General features: G+C 42.2%; 1 protein-coding gene across 8 annotated transcripts in view; it reads left to right on the top strand.

Moving 5' to 3' along the window:
• KDM1B (lysine demethylase 1B) overlaps window positions 1–19620 on the top strand; it is a 55314-nt gene that overhangs the window by 32756 nt on the left and 2938 nt on the right. For 7 of the 8 annotated variants that reach the window (XM_024756729.1, XM_024756733.1, XM_024756728.1 and 4 more), the window contains 7 exons: window positions 1894–2021; window positions 3036–3167; window positions 3566–3640; window positions 12424–12540; window positions 13270–13395; window positions 14306–14428; window positions 16207–16359. In XM_024756729.1, the coding sequence (XP_024612497.1) occupies window positions 1894–2021; window positions 3036–3167; window positions 3566–3640; window positions 12424–12540; window positions 13270–13395; window positions 14306–14428; window positions 16207–16359 (854 nt within the window). The remainder of the gene's footprint in view (window positions 1–1893; window positions 2022–3035; window positions 3168–3565; window positions 3641–12423; window positions 12541–13269; window positions 13396–14305; window positions 14429–16206; window positions 16360–19620) is intronic. The other variant, XM_024756734.1, reaches the window with a different exon arrangement.

Raw genomic sequence — 19620 nt, 5'->3', positions numbered from 1 at the left:
ACCTCAATTCTTCGCCTCTGAGACCAACCCACATTCTAATCGCCCTTAGTAAGTGTTGACTGACAAACCGTAACAGAACATTTTTAGAAACTTACTGGGGTTGACAGGGAACATTTAACCAAATGTGGTGTCCAGACCAAGTGGTGAGTTGTTGAATTTTCTGGAAATGAAGACAGCGACTAGGCGGACTTACATTATGTTGTCAGAATCTGATTAGTGTTTTTGCCCATGGGTGATAGTCGCTGGGTGGGGTTTTTCTTTACGATTCTTTCAGGGCCACCAAATACAAAAGTTAATAATATTGCTTTGTCTTGGCTTTACTTAAAACAAGTTATTAAGGGAGGATCAGCAACACTTACTGTGTAAGTAGTTGTTTCATCCCATTAGTATATTTTTGGAAAAGCTTTAATAATAGTGTGTGCATCTCTCCATGAGGTTACAATTAGAGCCTGCCTAGCCCTGTCTCAGCTGTCTGAGCTCTCACCTTATTAGCATTTAGCTGAAAAGACAGAAATATAAATACTAAGAAGCTAGAGTGAATTTCACAAAGCAAATATACTAAAGCTTTTAAATGTTATTTACGTAGAGATCACACTAAGGCTTCTCTCAGTCTGTTTATACTGTTCTAGCAGTCTTGGTTCTTCCCACACCTCTACAAAACCTAGAGGAAAATAGAACCTACCTAGCAGGAGGCAGGAATGGGATTGCTACAAAAAGGTATTAAAAGTGGAAAAAAGCCCAGTGGTCTAGGGGCAAAAGCCTAGCACAGAGGTGCCACAGACATCCCCATACTACAGTCTAACATAAGAATGGAACATTTTAATGAGAACCTTGAGTTGTCAAAAAAAGGAAAGTTAACTGATGCTCAGTTCTGTTTCTAGTCAAAAGCACGTGCACAGCACTTTATAGAAGCTTTGAGACTGAGTTGTATCTGTTGGGTGGTTGTCACCACTGGGAAGGTAGTAAAGAAGTAACCTGTGCTAAGATTCTTCTACTTTGTCAGGCACAAGCTTTCCCCCACCCCCCAAAAAAGGAATCTAAGCCAATCATTGGAACGATGTCAGGGGGCGGTGTATATGTAGTTGAAAGTTCCGGGTGAATGGGATAGATAAGTGCTGGGGGTTGATAACCAAGGAGCGATTCCTGAGGCTGGTAGTGACCAGGCGATGCCGGTCTGTAAAGGATGGATGGGACTGGGGTGGGGAGGGCATTCCAGGGAGGGGCGTGGTAGTAGCAGACTTTGCAGGGTTGGCATTTACCAGGAAAAGATTGAGCAGCAGTGCAGCAGAGCCTGTGAGTGGACAGGTGGTGTTCGCTGTCTTTGGAAAGGCTAAAAATGTGCTAACACTGTCAGGCTGTGGTTTTTGGAATTTATTACATAGGCAATGGAGAACCAGTAATTAAAGGTGTTGAGCCAGAGGGTTGGCATGATGAAAGTCCATGATGGAATATTTGGAATGTTTGGGAGAGAAGATAGCCAGTAGTCAGTCTATGATAGGTCTCTTAGTTGAGGTGAGCTGTTACAAGAACTTGACTTTAAGGTGATGGCAATAGGACCAGAAAGGGAGTGGGAATCCTCTCTCTGTCTTTATATGTGCAAGGGTTACTATTCCTTTATCTTGAGCAAAAGAAGAAATAGTTTCTCAACTAAGCAGAAATGAAACATGGTTGAAGACATAGAACGTGCATAGTTTTGTTCCCTATTAAGATAAGCTTTTACTTCCTGAGAGAAACCAACCTTATCAAGACAGATGCTCTTTCTCCCTGAGTTTACCTGGGAAAGGTCTTCAAAAGTTTGGGGCCTTGCAGGTTGAAGGAGGTGGAACGCAAAAGATAAGGAATTAGAGAATAATGTTAAAGTTTTTTTTCTGCTTTGCTCCATTCCCATTGCAGAAAAGATAGAGGAGATCTACAAAGCCTTTATTAACGAGTCTGGAATCCAGTTCAGTGAGCTGGAGGAGGAAGTCCTTCAGTTCCATCTCAGTAACCTGGAATATGCCTGTGGCAGCAACCTCCATCAGGTGGGCTTTGAAGACGCTTGTTTCTGTGTATGTGTGTGTTTTATATATTGAGATATTTAGCCTGGGATGGTCTGGATAAACGGGGAACAATGGGTCTGCTGCTTAAAAGATCAAACACCAGGACTTTAGAGTATATGAAACCCACAGTGGTTTTGAAAAAAAAATTTTTTAAAGCAAGAGAAACCTGTCTTCAAATCATACCTGTGAAGACACCCAGTCCGTAAACCTGAATACAGGAGGGCTGCTGGGCTGAGTCAGGGAGGCGGCAAGAGCCAGTGTCCTTGCCTTCCCCTTGCCCTCCTTGGGGGCCCTCGAGCCATTTCTGTGCAACTGTGGGCTGAAAACACTGCTCCTAAGAAACCAGAATAGAGCATCTTTGCAATTAGGATCTGTTCATCTTGCTAAAATAAATTTAAACTTGCCTAATTCATGTCACCAACTGTGATCGCGATACTTGGATATGCTGTACATTGAATAGCGGTTCTGTGGATGACCCCTCACTTAATAATCCTCTTTGGTGGGGCGGGCAGGGACAACAATTCATGTTTCCATTTGATGATTCTTTGCAATCGGAATCACACTTTTCCAAAATCATGCTGCATTTCAGTGTCTGTGGAATTTCCATGTTGAAGGCATCTAGGTGGCATGTTTATATATGGAGTTGATTGAATGCAATTCTCCTCTCATGGAATTCTCCTTATCCAGGGTTGTTGATATATAATACACCTTTCATTTTTATCAGGGAGTGGTACCCATGCCCAAATCTTGTCTACCTTTTGTTCTAAAATAAGCTTTCCTGTGCTTTATTGAGAGATCTCCTTTCCCTGGCAGCAGTATCCACCTGGGTTTATCTATTCACGCCCCCCACCCCCACCCCCGACCTTTCTGTTTTGCCCTCTGCCCTCTGGCCTGAGGTGGCCTTTCCCACCCTGGGGCTCCTGTTTTTGTCCCTCAGGTGCAGGCTCCAGGGTTTACACCACCTCTTGTTTCCCAACCTCTCCTGATGTTTCCCAGGTGTCTGCTCGCTCCTGGGACCACAATGAATTCTTTGCCCAGTTTGCCGGTGACCACACCCTCCTCACTCCCGGATACTCTGTCATCTTGGAAAAACTGGCAGAGGGACTGGACATTCGGCTCAGATCTCCAGTGAGTATCCACAGTGGTGGGAGGCTCTGGTTTGGTGGTGTTTGGAGAATGTGAAGTTCGGGGCATGTGGATTACACAGGAGACAGGTGCCTGCTTTGATGTTCAGCCAGTGTCTGCAAATACTTTTGATACTATGATCAGTCACATTACCCTTGTTGATGAGGTAGCTGCTGCTGTTTGGAAACAATAGTGGCTGAGATGCATTTTCATTAATAATCAAGGGGCTGAGTGAGAGTTCCCTGAAGTTGCAATACCTGTTGTTTAGTTCTTTGAATGCCAGGAAGTGATTCCCCATAGCCTTGGAAATGTAAACTCCCATAATAAGAGAATTGGAAAGGATCCTGGATCATATGGTTCCATCCCTCATTATGTTTTTCATAACTGCTTTTCTTGAGCAGGTAAAGAGTATTGATTATTCTGGAGATGAAGTGCAAGTTACCACTACAGATGGGACAGAGTGTACAGCACAAAAGGTAAGTGCTGTGATTCCACTAGGTGCTACCAGGGGCCTGGGAGTAAGGGAGACCAGTGTTTTCTACCAAGCAGTTTGCCTTTGGCAATCTGCCCAGAGCCTTGTTCGATTTCTGGAGAGCTCTGTATCTCTACTTGTTGTGTATGGATATGCAAATCAGATTTAATTATTCAAACACTATATAGATTCATGGCAGATGGAATTCTGAATAGTGTTTCTCAGAGTGGGTTCTATGGTACATTAGTTCTGAGAGTTGACAAGAGAAGAAAACTTGGCCAAATTAGTTTGTAAAGTATTATATGCTACAGTCTAAGTTTAGGGTTAAATAAGAGCACATTAAAGGCTCTGAGAAGTCCTGCATTTTAAAAACCTGTTTTAGTTTGTGTAATTCAGTGGTTTCCAAGTTGGTGGTGTTTTTTGTTTTTGTACCATGGAAACTTTTTTTTAAATCAGATCAAGAACACTCTGCATTTTTATCTTGAAAGTGGCAGAAGTACTTTTATATCATTTGAATTTTTTGTAAACAGCTTTAGTAGGCGGACAGTGAAAGGTGCTGTAATGTAATATATGAAATCACACTGAGATTTCTGTAGTGTTGGGAAATAAAGTGTTGGGGGTGGAGGGGGATTAATAAAACCCATAGATTTATTTAAATTTAGTTATGTCTGAAGTGATTACCAAAAAGTGTAATTGATGAACCATCATAAGTTCCTAAACTAGCTGTGTTTTATGCTTTTCAGCTAGCTAAAAAAACATTTCACAGTCCTTGATATTCATACAGAAATGAAGGACTGCATGTCAAATGGGAAAGACGGGGTAGAGTGTATGAGCCCAGGGGGATGGTTCCTCATATTATTCCTGCCATTTACTAGCTGGATAGTGAGTATTGGTCATATAGACTTTGGAGTAGCAGTAGTTCTCAATCCTGGCTGCACCTTACAGTCACCTGGGAGGTGCTTAAAAAGAAAGCTTGCCAAGCCCCACCCTGCAGAGATTCTTGCTGAATTGTCTGGTCGTGTTTTTAAAGCTTCCCAAGTGATTCCAACATGCGACCAGAGTTAAGAACCACTGGGCAACAGTGTTCTTATCTGTGAGTCCCCAGGTGAGAATCAGGCTAATATCTAACATTCTTCCTGGTGGTAAAAAAATTTTTTTAATATCACCTTATAAAATTGGAAGTCGGCTGATGGCCCAACCTCTGGCATTTTGTGACTTTGCATCCAGGACAACATGCTAGGTGTGCTTACCCTGCTGGGTCACCCTCTGCCTGACCCTGACCAGGCATATTTGCTTGCTTTCTTTGTATTCTGGCTCTTTAGAATAATTAGAACATAGTTTCAGGCTGTGATTCAAAGCCTGCTCTGAAATGAGAAAAGCAAATATGTTTATTTTTAGTAGTCAGCACAAATCACAGAGTTTCAATTGAAAGCTTCCCCAGCTTATAAGTGAAAGATCTCCAACCCAACAGCATACACCGATAAACACTTAACAAACTGTAATTCAGTCTAGGCTGCTTCCACTGAGACCTAGCATTAGTTCCTTACCAGGGTATGTTTATATCTTTTGCCTATTTGTTTACCTGAGTTTGTGTGTTTCTGAAAGCTTTTTTGTTTTTTGTCATTAAGAAAACATCTAGATCTTATTTACTTATAGTCTTATATACCCAAGAGGGCAATTGTTCCTTTTTTTCTTTTTGTTGCATGGTGGCTATTATCTATAACCACATTGAGGAGAGAGAACATGTTTTATATTTTATAAAATTTTCACGTGGCAGAAAATAGTGACAAAATCACAGGAAGAGCTCTGAACTTCCTGTGATCCTGGAGTTGGGGTTTCAATAGACTACATCTTTGATGAGGGTAGCAGTCGATATGGTCCTTGGTGTTCAGCTCCTTTCTTATCCAACTGTGTTATCCTGTACTACAGATGATGGAAAGTACACACACACACATTTCCCAGTCTCCCTTGCAGCCGAGGGTCTAAATATGAATTGGGTCCAGCCAGTCAGATGTACTCGCATGAGACTTGGGAGGTGTGGTATGGCTTTTGCTTCACTTCTGCTGCCTTTGCTGCCAGGCAAAATGTTCTAGGTGTTGGGTTCTTCCACAGCTGGAACATTAGAGGTCCCAGGATCCACTCATTTACTACCTGGGAGTCAAGAGCCAGGGCATGAGGTATCCCTTTTGCTGGTGCAGGTTGTTCGATAAGTGACATGTTTCTGGAGCTGGTAGCCGTAGTAATGGCTCCTGATTGTGACAGTGGTAACACGGTTCTGGAGCCAGAAATTTCTTTTTCTTTTTCTTTATTTGTTTTTCTCTTTCTGACTTACTTCACTCTGTAGAACATTCTCTAAGTCCATCCACGTCTCCACAAATGATCCAATTTCATTTCTTTTTATGGCTGAGTAATATTCCATTGTATATATGTGCCACATCTTTATCCATTCATCTGTCGATGGGCATTTAGGTTGCTTCCATGAACTGGCTATTGTAAATAGAGCTGCAACGAACATTGTGGTACATGACTCTTTTTGAATTATGGTTTTCTCAGGGTATATGCCCAGTAGTGGGATTGCTGGGTCATATGGTAATTCTACTTTTAGTTTTTTAAGGAACCTCCATACTGTTCTCCATAGTGGCTGTATCAATTTACATTCCCACCAACAGTGCAAGAGGGTTCCCTTTTCTCCACACCCTCTCCAGCATTTGTTGTTTGTAGATTTTCTGATGATGCCCATACTAACTGGTGTGAGGTGATACCTCATTGTAGTTTTGATTTGCATTTCTCTAATAATTAATGATGATGAGCAGCTTTTCATGTGCTTCTTGGCCATCTGTATGTCTTCTTTGGAGAAATGTCTATTTAGGTCTTCTGCCCATTTTCTGATTGGGCTATCTGTTTTTTTAACATTGAGCTGTATGAGCTGTTTATATATTTTGGAGATTAATCCTTTGTCCGTTAATTCATTTGCAAATATTTTCTCCCATTTTGAGGGTTGTCTTTTCTTCTTGTTTATAGTTTCCTTTGCTGTGCAAAAGCTTTTAAGTTTCATTAGGTCCCATATGTTTATTTTTGTTTTTATTTCCATTACTCCAGGAGGTGGATCAAAAAAGATCTTGCTGTGATTTATGTCAAAGAGTGTTCTTCCTATGTTTTCCTCTGAGAGTTTTATAGTGTCTGGTCTTACATTTAGGTCTTTAATCCATTTTGAGTTTATTTTTGTGTATCGTGTTAGGGAGTGTTCTAATTTCATTCTTTTACATGTAGCTGTCCAGTTTTCCCAGCGCCACTTATTGAAGAGACTGTCTTTTTTCCACTGTATATCCTTGCCTACTTTGTCATAGATTAGTCGACCATAGGTGCGTGGGTTTATCTCTGGGCTTTCTATCCTGTTCCATTCCATTCTATATTTCTGTTTTTGTGCCAGTACCATATGGTCTTGATTACTGTAGCTTTATAGTATAGTGTGAAGTCAAGGAGTCTGATTCCTCCAGCTGTGTTTTTTTCCCTCAAGACTGCTTTGGCTATTCGGAGTCTTTTGTGTCTCCTACAAATTTTAAGATTTTTTGTTTTAGCTCTGTAATAAATGCCACTGGTAATTTGATAGGGATTGCGTTGACGCTGTAGATTACTTTGGGTAGTATAGTCATTTTCACAATATTGATTCTTCCAATCCAAGAACATGGTATATCTCTCCATCTGTTTGTGTCATCTTTGATTTCTTTCATCAGTGGTATAGTTTTCTGAGTATAGGTCTTTTACCACCTTATGTAGGTTTATTCCTAGGTATTTTATTCTTGTTGTTGCAATGGTAAATGGGAGTATTTCCTTAATTTCTCTTTCAGATTTTTCATCATTAGTGTATAGAAATGCAAGAGATTTCTGTGCATTAATTTTGTATCCTGCTACTCTACCAAATTCATTGATTAGCTCTAGTAGTTTTCTGGGAGCATCTTTAGGATTCTCTATGTATAGGATTATGTCATCTGCAAACAGTGACAGGTTTACTTCTTCTTGTCCAATTTGTATTCCTTTTACTTCTTTTTTTTTCTCTGATTGCCATGGCTAGCACTTCCAAAACTATGTTGAATAATAGTGATGAGAGTGGACATCCTTGTCTTGTTCCTGATCTTAGAGGAAATGCTTTCAGTTTTTCACCATTGAGAATGATGTTTGCTGTGGGTTTGTTATATATGGCCTTTATTATGTTGAGGTAGGTTCCCTCTATGCCCACTTTCTGGAGAGTTTTTATCATAAATGGATGTTGAATTTTGTCAGAAGCTTTTTCTGCATCTATGGAGATGATCATATGGTTTTTATTCTTCAGTTTGTTAATATGGTGTATCACATTGATTGATTTGCGTATACTGAAGAATCCTTGCATCCTTGGGATAAATCCCACTTGATCATGGTGTATGATCCTTTTAATGTGTTGTTGGATTCTGTTTGCTAGTATTTTGTTGAGGATTTTTGCGTCTATATTCATCAGTGATATTGGTCTGTAATTTTCTTTTTTTGTAGTATCTTTGTCTGGTTTTGGTATCAGGGTGATGGTGGCCTCATAGAATGAGTTTGGAAGTGTTCCTTCCTCTGCAATCTTTTGGAAAGAGTTTGAGAAGGATGGGTGTTAGCACTTCTCAAAATGTTTGATAGAATTCACCTTTGAAGCCATCTGGCCCCGGACTTTTGTTTGTTTGAAGGTTTTTAATCATAGTTTCAGTTTCAGTGCTTGCGATTGGTCTGTTCATATTTTCTGTTTCTTTCTGGTGCAGTCTTGGAAGGTTATACCTTCCTAAGAATTTGTCCATTTCTTCCGGGTTACCCATTTTATTGGCATAGAGTTGCTTGTAGTAGTCTCTTATGATGCTTTGTATTTCTGTGGTGTCTGTTGTAATGTCTCCTTTTCCATTTCTAATTTTATTGATTTGAGTCCTCTCCCTCTTTTTCTTGATGAGTCTGGCTAAAGGTTTATCAATTTTGCTTATCTTCTCAAAGAACTAGCTTTTAGTTTTATTGATCTTTGCTATTGTTTTCTTCGTTTCTATTTCATTTATCTCTATCTGATCTTTATGATTTCTTTCCTTCTACTAACTTTGGGTTTTGTTTGTTCTCCTTTAGCTCCTTTAGGTGTAAGGTTAGGTTGTTTATTTGAGATGTTTCTTGTTTCTTGAGGTAGGATTGTATTGCTATAAACTTCCCTCTTAGAACTGCTTTTGCTGCATCCCATAGGTTTTGGATCATCGTGTTTTCGTTGTCATTTTTCTCTAGGTATTTTTTGATTTCCTCTTTGATTTCTTCAGTGATCTCTTGGTTATTTAGTAACATATTGTTTAACCTCCATGTGTTGTGTTTTTTACATTTTTCTCCCTGTAATTGACTTCTAATCTCATGGCGTTGTGGTTGGAAAAGTTGCTTGATATGATTTCAATTTTCTTAAATTTACCGAGGCTTGATTTGTGACCCAGGATATGATCTATCCTGGAGAATGTTCCATGTGCATTTGAGAAGAAAGTGTAATCTGTTTTGAGGTGGAATGTCCTATAAATATCAATTAAATCTATGTGGTCTATTGTGTCATTTAAAACTTGTGTTTCCTTGGCTTCCCTGGTGGCGCAGTGGTTGAGAGTCTGCCTGCCAATGCAGGGGACATGGGTTCGTGCCCCGGTCTGGGAAGATCCCACATGCCGTGGAGCGGCTGGGTCCATGAGCCATGGCCGCTGAGCCTGCACGTCCGGAGCCTGTGGGAGAGGCCACACCAGTGAGAGGCCTGCGTATCACAAAAATAAATAAATAAATAAAATAAAATAAAATAAAACTTGTGTTTCCTTATTAATTTTCTGTCCTGATGACCTGTCCATTGGTGTAAGTGAGGTGTTAAAGTCCCCCACTGTTATTGTGTTACTGTCGATTTCCTCTTTTATAGCTGTCAGCAGTTGCCTTATGTATTGAGATGCTCCTATGGTGGGTGCATAAATATTTACAGGTGTTATATCTTCTTCTTGGATAGTTCCCTTGATCATTATGTAGTGTCCTTCTTTGTCTCTTGTAATAGCCTTTATTTTAAAGTCTATTTTGTCTGATATGAGAATTGCTACTCCAGCTTTCTTTTGATTTCCATTTGCATGGAATTCTTTTTCCATCCTCTCACTTTCAGTCTGTATGTGTCCCTAGGTCTGAAGTGGGTCTCTTGTAGACAGCATATATATAGGTCTTGTTTTTGTATCCATGCAGCAAGCCTGTGTCTTTTGGTTGGAGCATTTAATCCACTCACATTTAAGGTAATTATCGATATGTATGTTCCTATTACCGTTTTCTTAATTGTTTTGGGTTTGTTTTTGTAGGTCCTTTCCTTCTCTTGTGTTTCCCACTTAGAGAAGTTCCTTTAGCATTTGTTGTAGGGCTGGTTTGGTGGTGCTGAATTCTCTTAGCTTTTGCTTGTCTGTAAAGCTTTTGATTTCTCCGTCAAATCTGAATGAGATCCTTGCCAGGTGGAGTAATCTTGGTTGTAGGTTCTTCCTTTTCATCACTTTAAATATATCATGGCACTCCCTTCTGGCTTGTAGTTTCTGCTGAGAAATCAGCTGTTAACCTTATGGGAGTTCCCTTGTATGTTGTCATTTTTCCCTTGTTGCTTTCAGTAATTTTTCTGTGTCTTTAATTTTTGTCAGTTTGATTACTATGTGTCTCGGCATGTTTCTCCTTGGGTTTATCCTGCCTAGGACTCTCTGTGCTTCCTGGACTTGGGTGGCTATTTCCTTTCCCATGTTAGGGAAATTTTTGACTATAATCTCTGCAAATATTTTCTTGGGTCCTTTCTCTCTCTCTTCTCCTTCTGGCACCCCTATAATGTGAATGTTGTTGCATTTAACGTTGTCCCAGAGGTCTGTTAGGCTGTCTTCATTTCTTTTCATTCTCTTTCTATATTCTGTTCCATGGCTGTTTATTCCACCATTCTGTCTTCCAGGACACTTCTCTGTTCTTCTGCCTCAGTTATGCTGCTATTGATTCCTTCTAGTGTATTTTTCATTTCAATTATTGTATTGGTCATCTCTGTTTGTTCTTTAATTCTTCTAGGTCTTTGTTAAACATTTCTTGCATCTTCTCGATCTTTGCCTCCATTCTTTTTCTGAGGTCCTGGATCATCTTCACTATCATTATTCTGAATTCTTTTTCTGGAAGGTTGCCTATCTCCACTTCACTTAGTTGTTTTTCTGGGGTTTTATCTTTTTCCTTCATCTGGTACATAGCCCTCTGCCTTTTCATCTTGTCTATCTGTCTGTGAATGTGTTTTTTGTTCCACAGTCTGTAGAATTATAGTTCTTGCTTCTGCTGTCCGCCCTATGGTGGATGAGGCTATCTAAGAGGCTTGTGCAAGCTTCCTGATGGGAGGGACTGGTGATGGGTAGAGCTGGGTGTTGCTCTGGTGAGCAGAGCTCAGTAAAACTTTAATCCTCTTGTCTGCTGATGGGTGGGGCTGGGTTCCCTCCCTGTTGGTTGTTTGGCTTGAGGCAACCCAGCACTGGAGCCTACCCGGCTCTTTGGTGGGGCTAATGGTGGACTCTGGGAGGACTCAAACGCCAAGGAGTACTTCCCAGAACTTCCACTGCCAGTGTCCTTGTCCTCACGGTGAGCCACAGCCACCCCCCGCCTCTGCAGGAGACCCTCCAACACTAGCAGGTAGGTCTGGTTCAGTCTCCTATGGGGTCACTGCTCCTTCCCCTGGGTCCCGATGCACACACTACTTTGTGTGCCCCCCAAGAGTGGAGTCTCTGTTTCCCCCAGTCCTGTTGGAGTCCTGCAGTCAAATCCCGCTAGCCCTCAAAGTCTGATTCTCTAGAAATTCCTCCTTGCATCGCTGGACCCCCAGGTTGGGAAGCCTGACGTGGGGCTCAGAACCTTCGCTCCAGTGGGTGGCCTTCTGTGGTGTAAGTGCTCTCCAGTCTGTGCGTCACCCTCCCAGCAGTTATGGGATTTGATTTTATTGTGATTGCGCCCCTCCTACCGTCTCACTGCAGCTTCTCCTCTGTCTTTGGGTGTGGGGTGTCCTTTTTGGTGAGTTCCAGTGTCTTCCTGTCGATGATTGTTCAGCAGATAGTTCACCAGAAATTTCTTGATTGTATGGAGAGACAGCAGCTCTCTTTGATGGTCTGGTTTTGTGAGTTGTTCTTGGAGGCTCTAAATGATTCTGTAAACTAGTTGAAAACCTGCAATAAATTGTTTCCTCCTTTAAAAAAAAAAAAGGTATGTGGCTTTACATGATTATAATAATCCCTAATGTTTGTGATGTGCTTTACCATTTATGAAGCATACTGATGTATATTGTAAGAGTTTTAGTTTTAAGCATGTCCCCAATCCTTTAAGGTTAGTAGGGCAGGTATTACCTTGGCCACGCATTAGAAAGTGTCAGGAATGATACACAAAATCTGGTTCTCCTGACTCTGTATTTAGGGCTATTTCCTCTTACAGCATTGCTTTTCAGGGTTGAGATCTGCTGACTCTTCTTACCCAGGGTTATTAATGCATCAAAACCTTAATGCAGATTCCTCCATATGAATGTTGCTTCTGCTCAGCCAGTCCGCTCTTGTGCAGTGAACAGCCTGCACAACTGTACATGGCCGTTATTCTTCTTACCAGTGTAACAACATAGGATGTTGATAATCTCATGACTGGCAATAAAAGGCAGGGGGGGCAGTTCTTGAGGCATGAAGATTTTCCTGGAAATGAACCCACTGAGTATTAGATTCAGTTGCTGTTTGTATGTTAACTGTTCATTATTTCCCTCAGGTGTTAGTCACTGTGCCCCTGGCCTTACTGCAGAAAGGTTCCCTTCAGTTTAATCCACCGTTGTCAGACAAGAAGATGAAGGCTATCAACAGCTTAGGTGCAGGCATCATTGAAAAGGTAACTGAATCACTTAAGCCTCGGAACTAGAGAGATGAGTATCAGATGACAGGGGTTCCTTAACGTCTGATATTGGGAAGCAGCAGGTAATTTTTGAATCCAAATCAAATTCGAAGATTTCCTTTTCCTTTGAGTAATTGTTCATGAAGAATATGAAAGGATATTAACAAAACAAAAAGAGGAGAGCTGGCTAAGGTCTGCAGGTTTTGATTTTAGGAGAATGACTCTTGCTATTCAGAATTTGAACTGGGTGTATAAATAAGCAATTCTTTTTTTTTTTTTCTGCTTTCCATGTCTACCCTGCACTAATTAGCCCCAGTGACGAGAGTGTTTTATACTTCCTTTGCCTTGAAAAGCTCCTTTAGCAGAATCTCTCAGCGCTACAGTAGATACTGGCAGACCTATGATTAGTAAGAATTTATCTCATGGACATAAGGTTCAAGAGCAGGTCTCAGGGATGCTCTGCATCTTCAGATTAGCCTAGAGGTTGTCAGTGGTTCCCACCATTATCTGTGGGAGTACAGGACTGAATGGCATAAAAAGCCAGATGGTCACAGAGAACAAAGGAGGTAGGAGAATGGAAAGGTAATATTTAGAAATGTTTGAGTTTTTTGAACATCTTTTTTTTTTTTAATTGAAGTATGTAAGAGCTATAGGTGGCTTCTTAGAGATTGCTGTACTTTTGATTTCAAGAAGCTGTTAACCACCTTTCTCTTGCTCGCTTTCCAGATTGCCTTGCAATTTCCCTATAGATTTTGGGACAGTAAAGTTCAAGGGGCTGACTTTTTTGGTCACGTTCCTCCTAGTGCCAGCAAGCGAGGGCTTTTTGCCGTGTTCTATGACATGGATCCCCAGGTAAAATCATTGGTGGAATGTGGTATGAATTCCCTTATTACAGTTTAGAATTTGGTTTGGTAACTACTCGTGTGTCCAGCCCAGGAACTAATGGACATTGTGGACACTCCAGATGTCTGTTTATATTCTGGAGGGACACTTGGATGGGACATTATCCTGTAGGAAAAGTGCCCCAATATCTGCCATGTTTTCTTAAAGTACTAATATTGCTCCCTGGGAAATGAATTTGTTGCCGTGGAAATGTGTTATTTCAGGCTGATGGAAGGATTCCTTTTAGGGAGAATTGGTGTCAGCACAGTAACGAGTGGTACTTGAAATGTACTCCCCAAGAGTCTGCCAGGGAGCCCTGGTTAGGGGTGGGATATGCCTGGCGCAGGTGAAGGCAGGTCTGGGAGTCGGTAGATGTGATTGGTGGGGCAAAGAAGACGAGGAGAGGACATACCTGGGGCTTTGCAAGTGACAGTTGTGGTGATGTCCTGCCAAAGAATCACAGTTGTTTTTCCTTCTGCCTCTTTGTTCCAAGACACTTTATCTTCAAAGGTTCCACGTGGGAGCCAAGGGCAAAATGTCCTTACTGTTTGAGAAGGTTTTCTCCCATTATTTGACCAGCAGACTTCCTTTCTCAATGGCTTTCTACTTATTCTAAAACAAGTTCTTAGAAGGGAAAAGCCAAGAGAACCCAGAATTTGATATTCACATGACTTCCGGAGTTTTTCCAGCAGGGAACAATAAAATGCGTAAATGAATAATAAGTCTGTGTGGCCTGGGTGATGGAAAGGAGGCTACAGGACAGTAGGAAATGATGACATTTGATGTGAGAATGAGGTCCTTCTCTGTTTGGAACTGTGCGTCTAGAGACTTCGGTGCCTGAAGTCCAAAGTGTAAAGTGCTTTTCCCGTCACGTGTCCAGAAGCAGCACAGCGTGTTGATGTCGGTGATCGCGGGGGAGGCGGTGGCGGCCGTCAAGAGCCTGGAGGACAAGCAGGTGCTGCAGCAGTGCATGGCCACCCTGCGCGAGCTCTTCAAGGAGCAGGTCAGACACCCCTCTTTGAAAAGAGAAAGACTAGCCGCATAGCACAGGGAGATCAGCTTGGTGCTTTGTGACCACCTAGAGGGGTGGGATGGGGAGGTGGAGGGAGGGAGACGCAAGAGGGAGGGGATATGGGGATATACGTAAGGCGTACAGCTGATTCACTTTGTTATACAGCAGAAACTAATGCAACATTGTAAAGCAATTATACTCCAATAAAGATGTTCAAAAAGAGAGAGAGAAAGACACTCTTGCTGCTAACTTCACTCTTTGGAGTGGTTTGAACCCAAAGCTAATCCATCAATACCAGAAATGAAGGGGCTTAAGGCAGTGGACCACATTCTTCTTATTTCTTTCAGTATCCAGCTTGCCACTTAAGTACCTGGATTAGTTTGCTCAGGCCGCCATAACAAAATGCCACAAACTGGGTAGTTCAAGCAACAGGAATTTATTTTCTCACAATTCTGGAGGCTAGAAGTCCAAGATCAAGGTGTCGCCAGATCAAGGGGTTGGTTTCTCCTGAGGCCTCGCCCCTTGGCTCACAGATGCCTGCCTTCCCCGTGTCCTCACATGGGCGCGGCTCTGTCTCTTGTCTGTGTTCTAATCCTCTCTTCTTAGAAGGACACCTGTCACACTGGATTAAGGTCCACACTAATGATCCCATTTTGACTTAATTACCTCGTCAAAGGCCGCATCTCAAGTACAGTCACGTTCTGAGGTACTGGGGGTTAGGGTTTCATCATCTGAATTTTGGGGGGACACAGTGCAGCCCATAATAGTACCCCATTCCTTTTACATGATTGCCTTCCTCCCTTTTGTCTCACATCATGCACACCCCCATTCTTTCCTAAGGAGGTAAAAGGCTCAGCATTTTCCACAGATTCTGTATTGACCCAAACCCTAGCAAGCTTTGACGACAGTTTTCCAATCAAAGGGACATTGTCCAGAATTTTCTGTATCCCGCAGCGAGTCTCTTCTCTCCCTTTTCTCCAAGAAGCTCACGGTACTTTCTATTTGCCAGTTCACTAAATCTCACAATCTCTGGAGAGTATAAATGGCGTGACATGTAACTTTTTCAAATAAAGGAGGAGAAGTACAAAGAAATGAAAATGCCTCAAATGTTACATACATTCAAGAGAGGGGGGCCCTCAGGGTATTGCTTATTTTACATGATGTGATTCTATCTCACAGTAGTTCTTATTAGCTTGGGGCTTTTGTTCAAAAATTTGTTTTCAAATCAGTTATTTGGAACTTAACACAGGCTCCGTAGAAATCTATTTCATGGTGGCTCTTGGCAGAGGTCAGCCTAGAAAATTATTTGAAACGTAGAGTGAAACCTAACCTGTGTAGCTGCTTTGTGGAGAAGCCTGTTGAGAATTCCAGTTAGAGGTCCTAAGACCCTGCCCGTCCCTTTCCTCCCCTGGTCCAGCGCGTTTCAGGCGATGGGAAGGGGAATGCCTGGGCTCTTAGCTGTTGGTGATGGCCCCTGGTAGGTGGGAGAAAGCATCTCTGGCAGAAGGATAAAGTGTTAAAGCGAGGAGGTGTGTGTGTGCTGGGGAAGGTCAGAGAGGTGGGGCAGCGAAAGAGGAAAATGCACGGAGACGGCGCCTGGGCAGAGCAGCAAGGGGGCTGGAGGGTCATGCTGAGAACTGCTGTCTCAGAATGCTACGGGGATTAACTTACTTTCTAGATGGAGGAAGAACTGTAATTTTATACATTGGGTCGCATCAAGTCTAAGTCCCTTCTTGATCCCGTTTTCCAATTCCTTCTACGTGACACAGGAAGTCCCAGATCCCACGAAGTATTTTGTCACCCGGTGGAGCACAGACCCCTGGATCCAGATGGCCTACAGCTTCGTGAAGACGGGGGGCAGTGGTGAGGCCTACGACATCCTTGCTGAGGAAATACAAGGAACCATCTTTTTTGCTGGCGAGGTGTGTACGGGGACTCCGACCCCGATGGCTTTCATTTTGATCACCTGCTTTTAATTAAAGTGATCTATGTCCAGAGTTTAAAAGCAACATCAAATGCTGTCAAAAGCCTTACGGCAACAAGCCCTAGGTACCCTGACAGCACCCTCCTCAAACTCCCCGAGCAGCCATTTTTAACTCTTTCTCCTGTTTCTTCTGGAATTTACTTCATGCTTTAAGTTTTTTTGTTTTTTGGGGTTTTTTTTTTGCGGTACACAGGCCTCTCACTGTTGTGGCCTCTCCCGTTGCGGAGCACAGGCTCCGGACGCACAGGCTCAGCGGCCATGGCTCAGGGGCCCAGCCGCTCTGCGGCATGTGGGATCCTCCCAGACTGGAGCACAAACCCGTGTCCCCTGCATCGGCAGGCGGACTCTCAACCACTGCGCCACCAGGGAAGCCCTGCTTTAAGATTTTTATACTGTTGTCTTCTGATTTAAGAAGTTAGACATATCTCCCGACTTCCTATCAGGTTAAAGGTTTAGCCCACCCTGGTTTTTTCACACTTTTCACTAAATTGGTGTCAGTGCTTATATGGTGTGGCTGCTTACTGCTGAGCCAGGAAGGAAGGCGTTCACTGATTCCTTTCTTACACAGCTGTTTTCTCTTCGGTCATAATGGCCTCTTTTTTCACTAGCTTAATTCTTTTTATACCATTCCTTAAGCCTCCCCACTCCTTTTTTTTTTTTTTTTTTTTTTTTTGGCCACGTTGTATGCATGACTCTTAGTTCCCAGACCAGGGATGGAACCTGCGTCCCCTGCAGTGGAAGCACAGAGTCTTAACCACTGGACCGCCAGGAAATTCCAAAGCCTCCCCCTTCTTGAGTCATCTCTAATTCACAGTTGAATCCCTCTGGCCGGCCTGTAGGTTCTGTTTCTCAAAGCCCCCTTTCCTGGCATCTTCCCTCTGCTCCAGGCTGCACTGATTGATCCCGGGGACCCCTGCAGAGCTGTCCTCCCAGCACTGCTCCTTACCACTTTCCAGGCTTGGGGTTCTTATTTCCTAGATCCCTCTCTTTTTTCTTTTTTTTAATATTTATTTTTAAAATTGTGGCAAACAACACGTAACAAAATTTACCACCTTAACTATCTTCAAGTGTCCAGTTAAGTGGCATTAAATACATCCACACTGTTGTACAACCATTGCTACCATCCATCTCCAGGACATTTTTATACTGCAGAACCAAAACTGTGTACAACTCCCCCTCCCCCAGCTCCCAGCAAACACCATTCAACTTACTGTCTGTCTCTCTGAATTTGTTCCAGGTCCCTCATCATGTAAGTGGAATCATAGAGTATTTGTCCTTTTGTGACTGGCTAATTTCGCTTAGCATAATGCCCTCAAGTTTCATCCATGTTGTGGCATGTGTCAGAATATCCTTCTTTTTTAAGACTGAATAATATTCCATTATATGCACCTATCCCATTTAGTTTATCTGTTCATCTGTCATGGACACCTGAGTTGCTTCTGTCTTTTTTGGCTATTGTGAATAATGCTGCTGTGAACCTGGGTGGACAAATATTTCTTCGAGAACCTGCTTTCAGTTATTTTGGGTGTATACCCAGGAGTGGAATTGCTGGATCATATATGAGTTGTTTTTTAGTTTTTTGAGGAACCACTACACTCTTTTCCACAGCAGCTGCACCACTTTACCTTCCCACCAACAGCACGCAAGGGTTCCAGTTTCTCCACATCCTTGTCAACACTTAACTATTTTCTATTTTTTTTATGATGGCCGTCCTAATGGGTGTGAGGTCAGCCTTTCTTCTTTCTTGATTTACTTCTGTTGAGAAGTGTTTTGCGGTTCTAATTCCTAATCCTTTCTGTGCCTTTTTTTTGCATTCCTTATAATCTTGGAGCTCATGTCCTTCAACCTCTAGATTTTTTTTACTCTGCTCATTTCGTTCCTACAATTTTTCTCTTATTTCTGGATCTTCTATTTCATATATTGGAACTGTTGAATTGATTATCTACTTTGCTGTTACTCTTTGCTGTTTTTCATATTCTAACCCTTGAGTCGATTTTTTAAACTTTGGCTCCGTTACTTTATGAGCACTTTTCTTGTTCTAAGATTATTCCTTTTTGGTAACATTTTCTTCTTGCTTCGTAACTTGTTCCTTACATGGCTCCCGAGTTCCTATTTTGTTTACTTTAGCCTTTGCCTCCCATATGTCCGCATGTCCAGTCCTTGACTGTTCAGATTTGAGTGAGGCACTTTTTAAAAAGCCAACTGAAGGTTCCAGCAAGCTTGTCAACTGGAGGTTGGGGGCCCAAACATCAGGATCTATCTATAGCTCTTTTCTCTTAGTTTCTCGTTTGCATGATAGAGGCTCACCTCCTGACATTCTGGGAACTCGAAGCCTCACTCTTAGTTATACTTAATTGCATTTTGTTTGGCACCTCACCCTGCCCTGTACCTCAGAACTCCTGGGGGTTGCAGCAGGGGGAGTGGGGAACCTGATGAGGGACCAAATTGCTCTTCAAATTCTTTTTATTTTTTATTCGTTTTGGCCATGTTGCATCTTCGTTGCTGCGCATGGGCTTTCTCTAGTTGCATCTAGCGGGGGGCTACTCTTCATTGCAGTGCGTGGGCTTCTCATTGCCATGGCTTCTCTTGTTGTGGAGTACAGGCTTGAGAGCACAGGCTCGGTAGTTGTGGCTCAGTAGTTGTAGGCTCAGTAGTTGTGTTTCTTAGTTGCTCAGCAGCACGTGGGATCACCCTTGCCAAGCCTCTGCCTCCATGATGGCACCAATGGCTGAGATTTATAAAGGATTTTTCAGGGTGAATTGGTTTCCCTTTGCTATTTCCCACCCACACACACACACACATCCACCCAGTTTAGCAGAATAAAGTGAATTCTCAGCACTCTTTGATCTGCCTTCATACTTTGTATATTATAGTTTGGGATTATACAGGTCTTCCTGGTTCATCTAAAATAGTGTTTTTAATTTTTCGCTTCAGGGTTTTTGAATTTTTACAAAAGAATGTAATTTTATAAACAGCTGTCTTTGATTCCTTCTTGGCCTGTGAAGAGCCAACTTTGTAGGAACAGAGCATAATGGTTGCATTCCAGGCAACAGCTGTGAACTGCTTCCAAGAGATGGCCCTATTAGACTAATGTGCCAAAGGGTCATGAACAGGGTTTGGAAGTTTTTGACTTTCCTTTGCTGCTTTGATAGTTACCTCATCTTCTTATAAAAGCCATTTCTTTGAAGTTTCTGTCACT

Source organism: Neophocaena asiaeorientalis, unplaced genomic scaffold, assembly GCF_003031525.2.
Source record: "Neophocaena asiaeorientalis asiaeorientalis breed wild unplaced genomic scaffold, Neophocaena_asiaeorientalis_V1.1 scaffold627, whole genome shotgun sequence".
In the NCBI taxonomy this organism is placed as follows: Eukaryota; Metazoa; Chordata; class Mammalia; order Artiodactyla; family Phocoenidae; genus Neophocaena; species Neophocaena asiaeorientalis.
The sequence above is the reverse complement of the archived record's forward strand: the minus strand, read 5'-3'. Positions and strand labels throughout refer to the sequence as shown.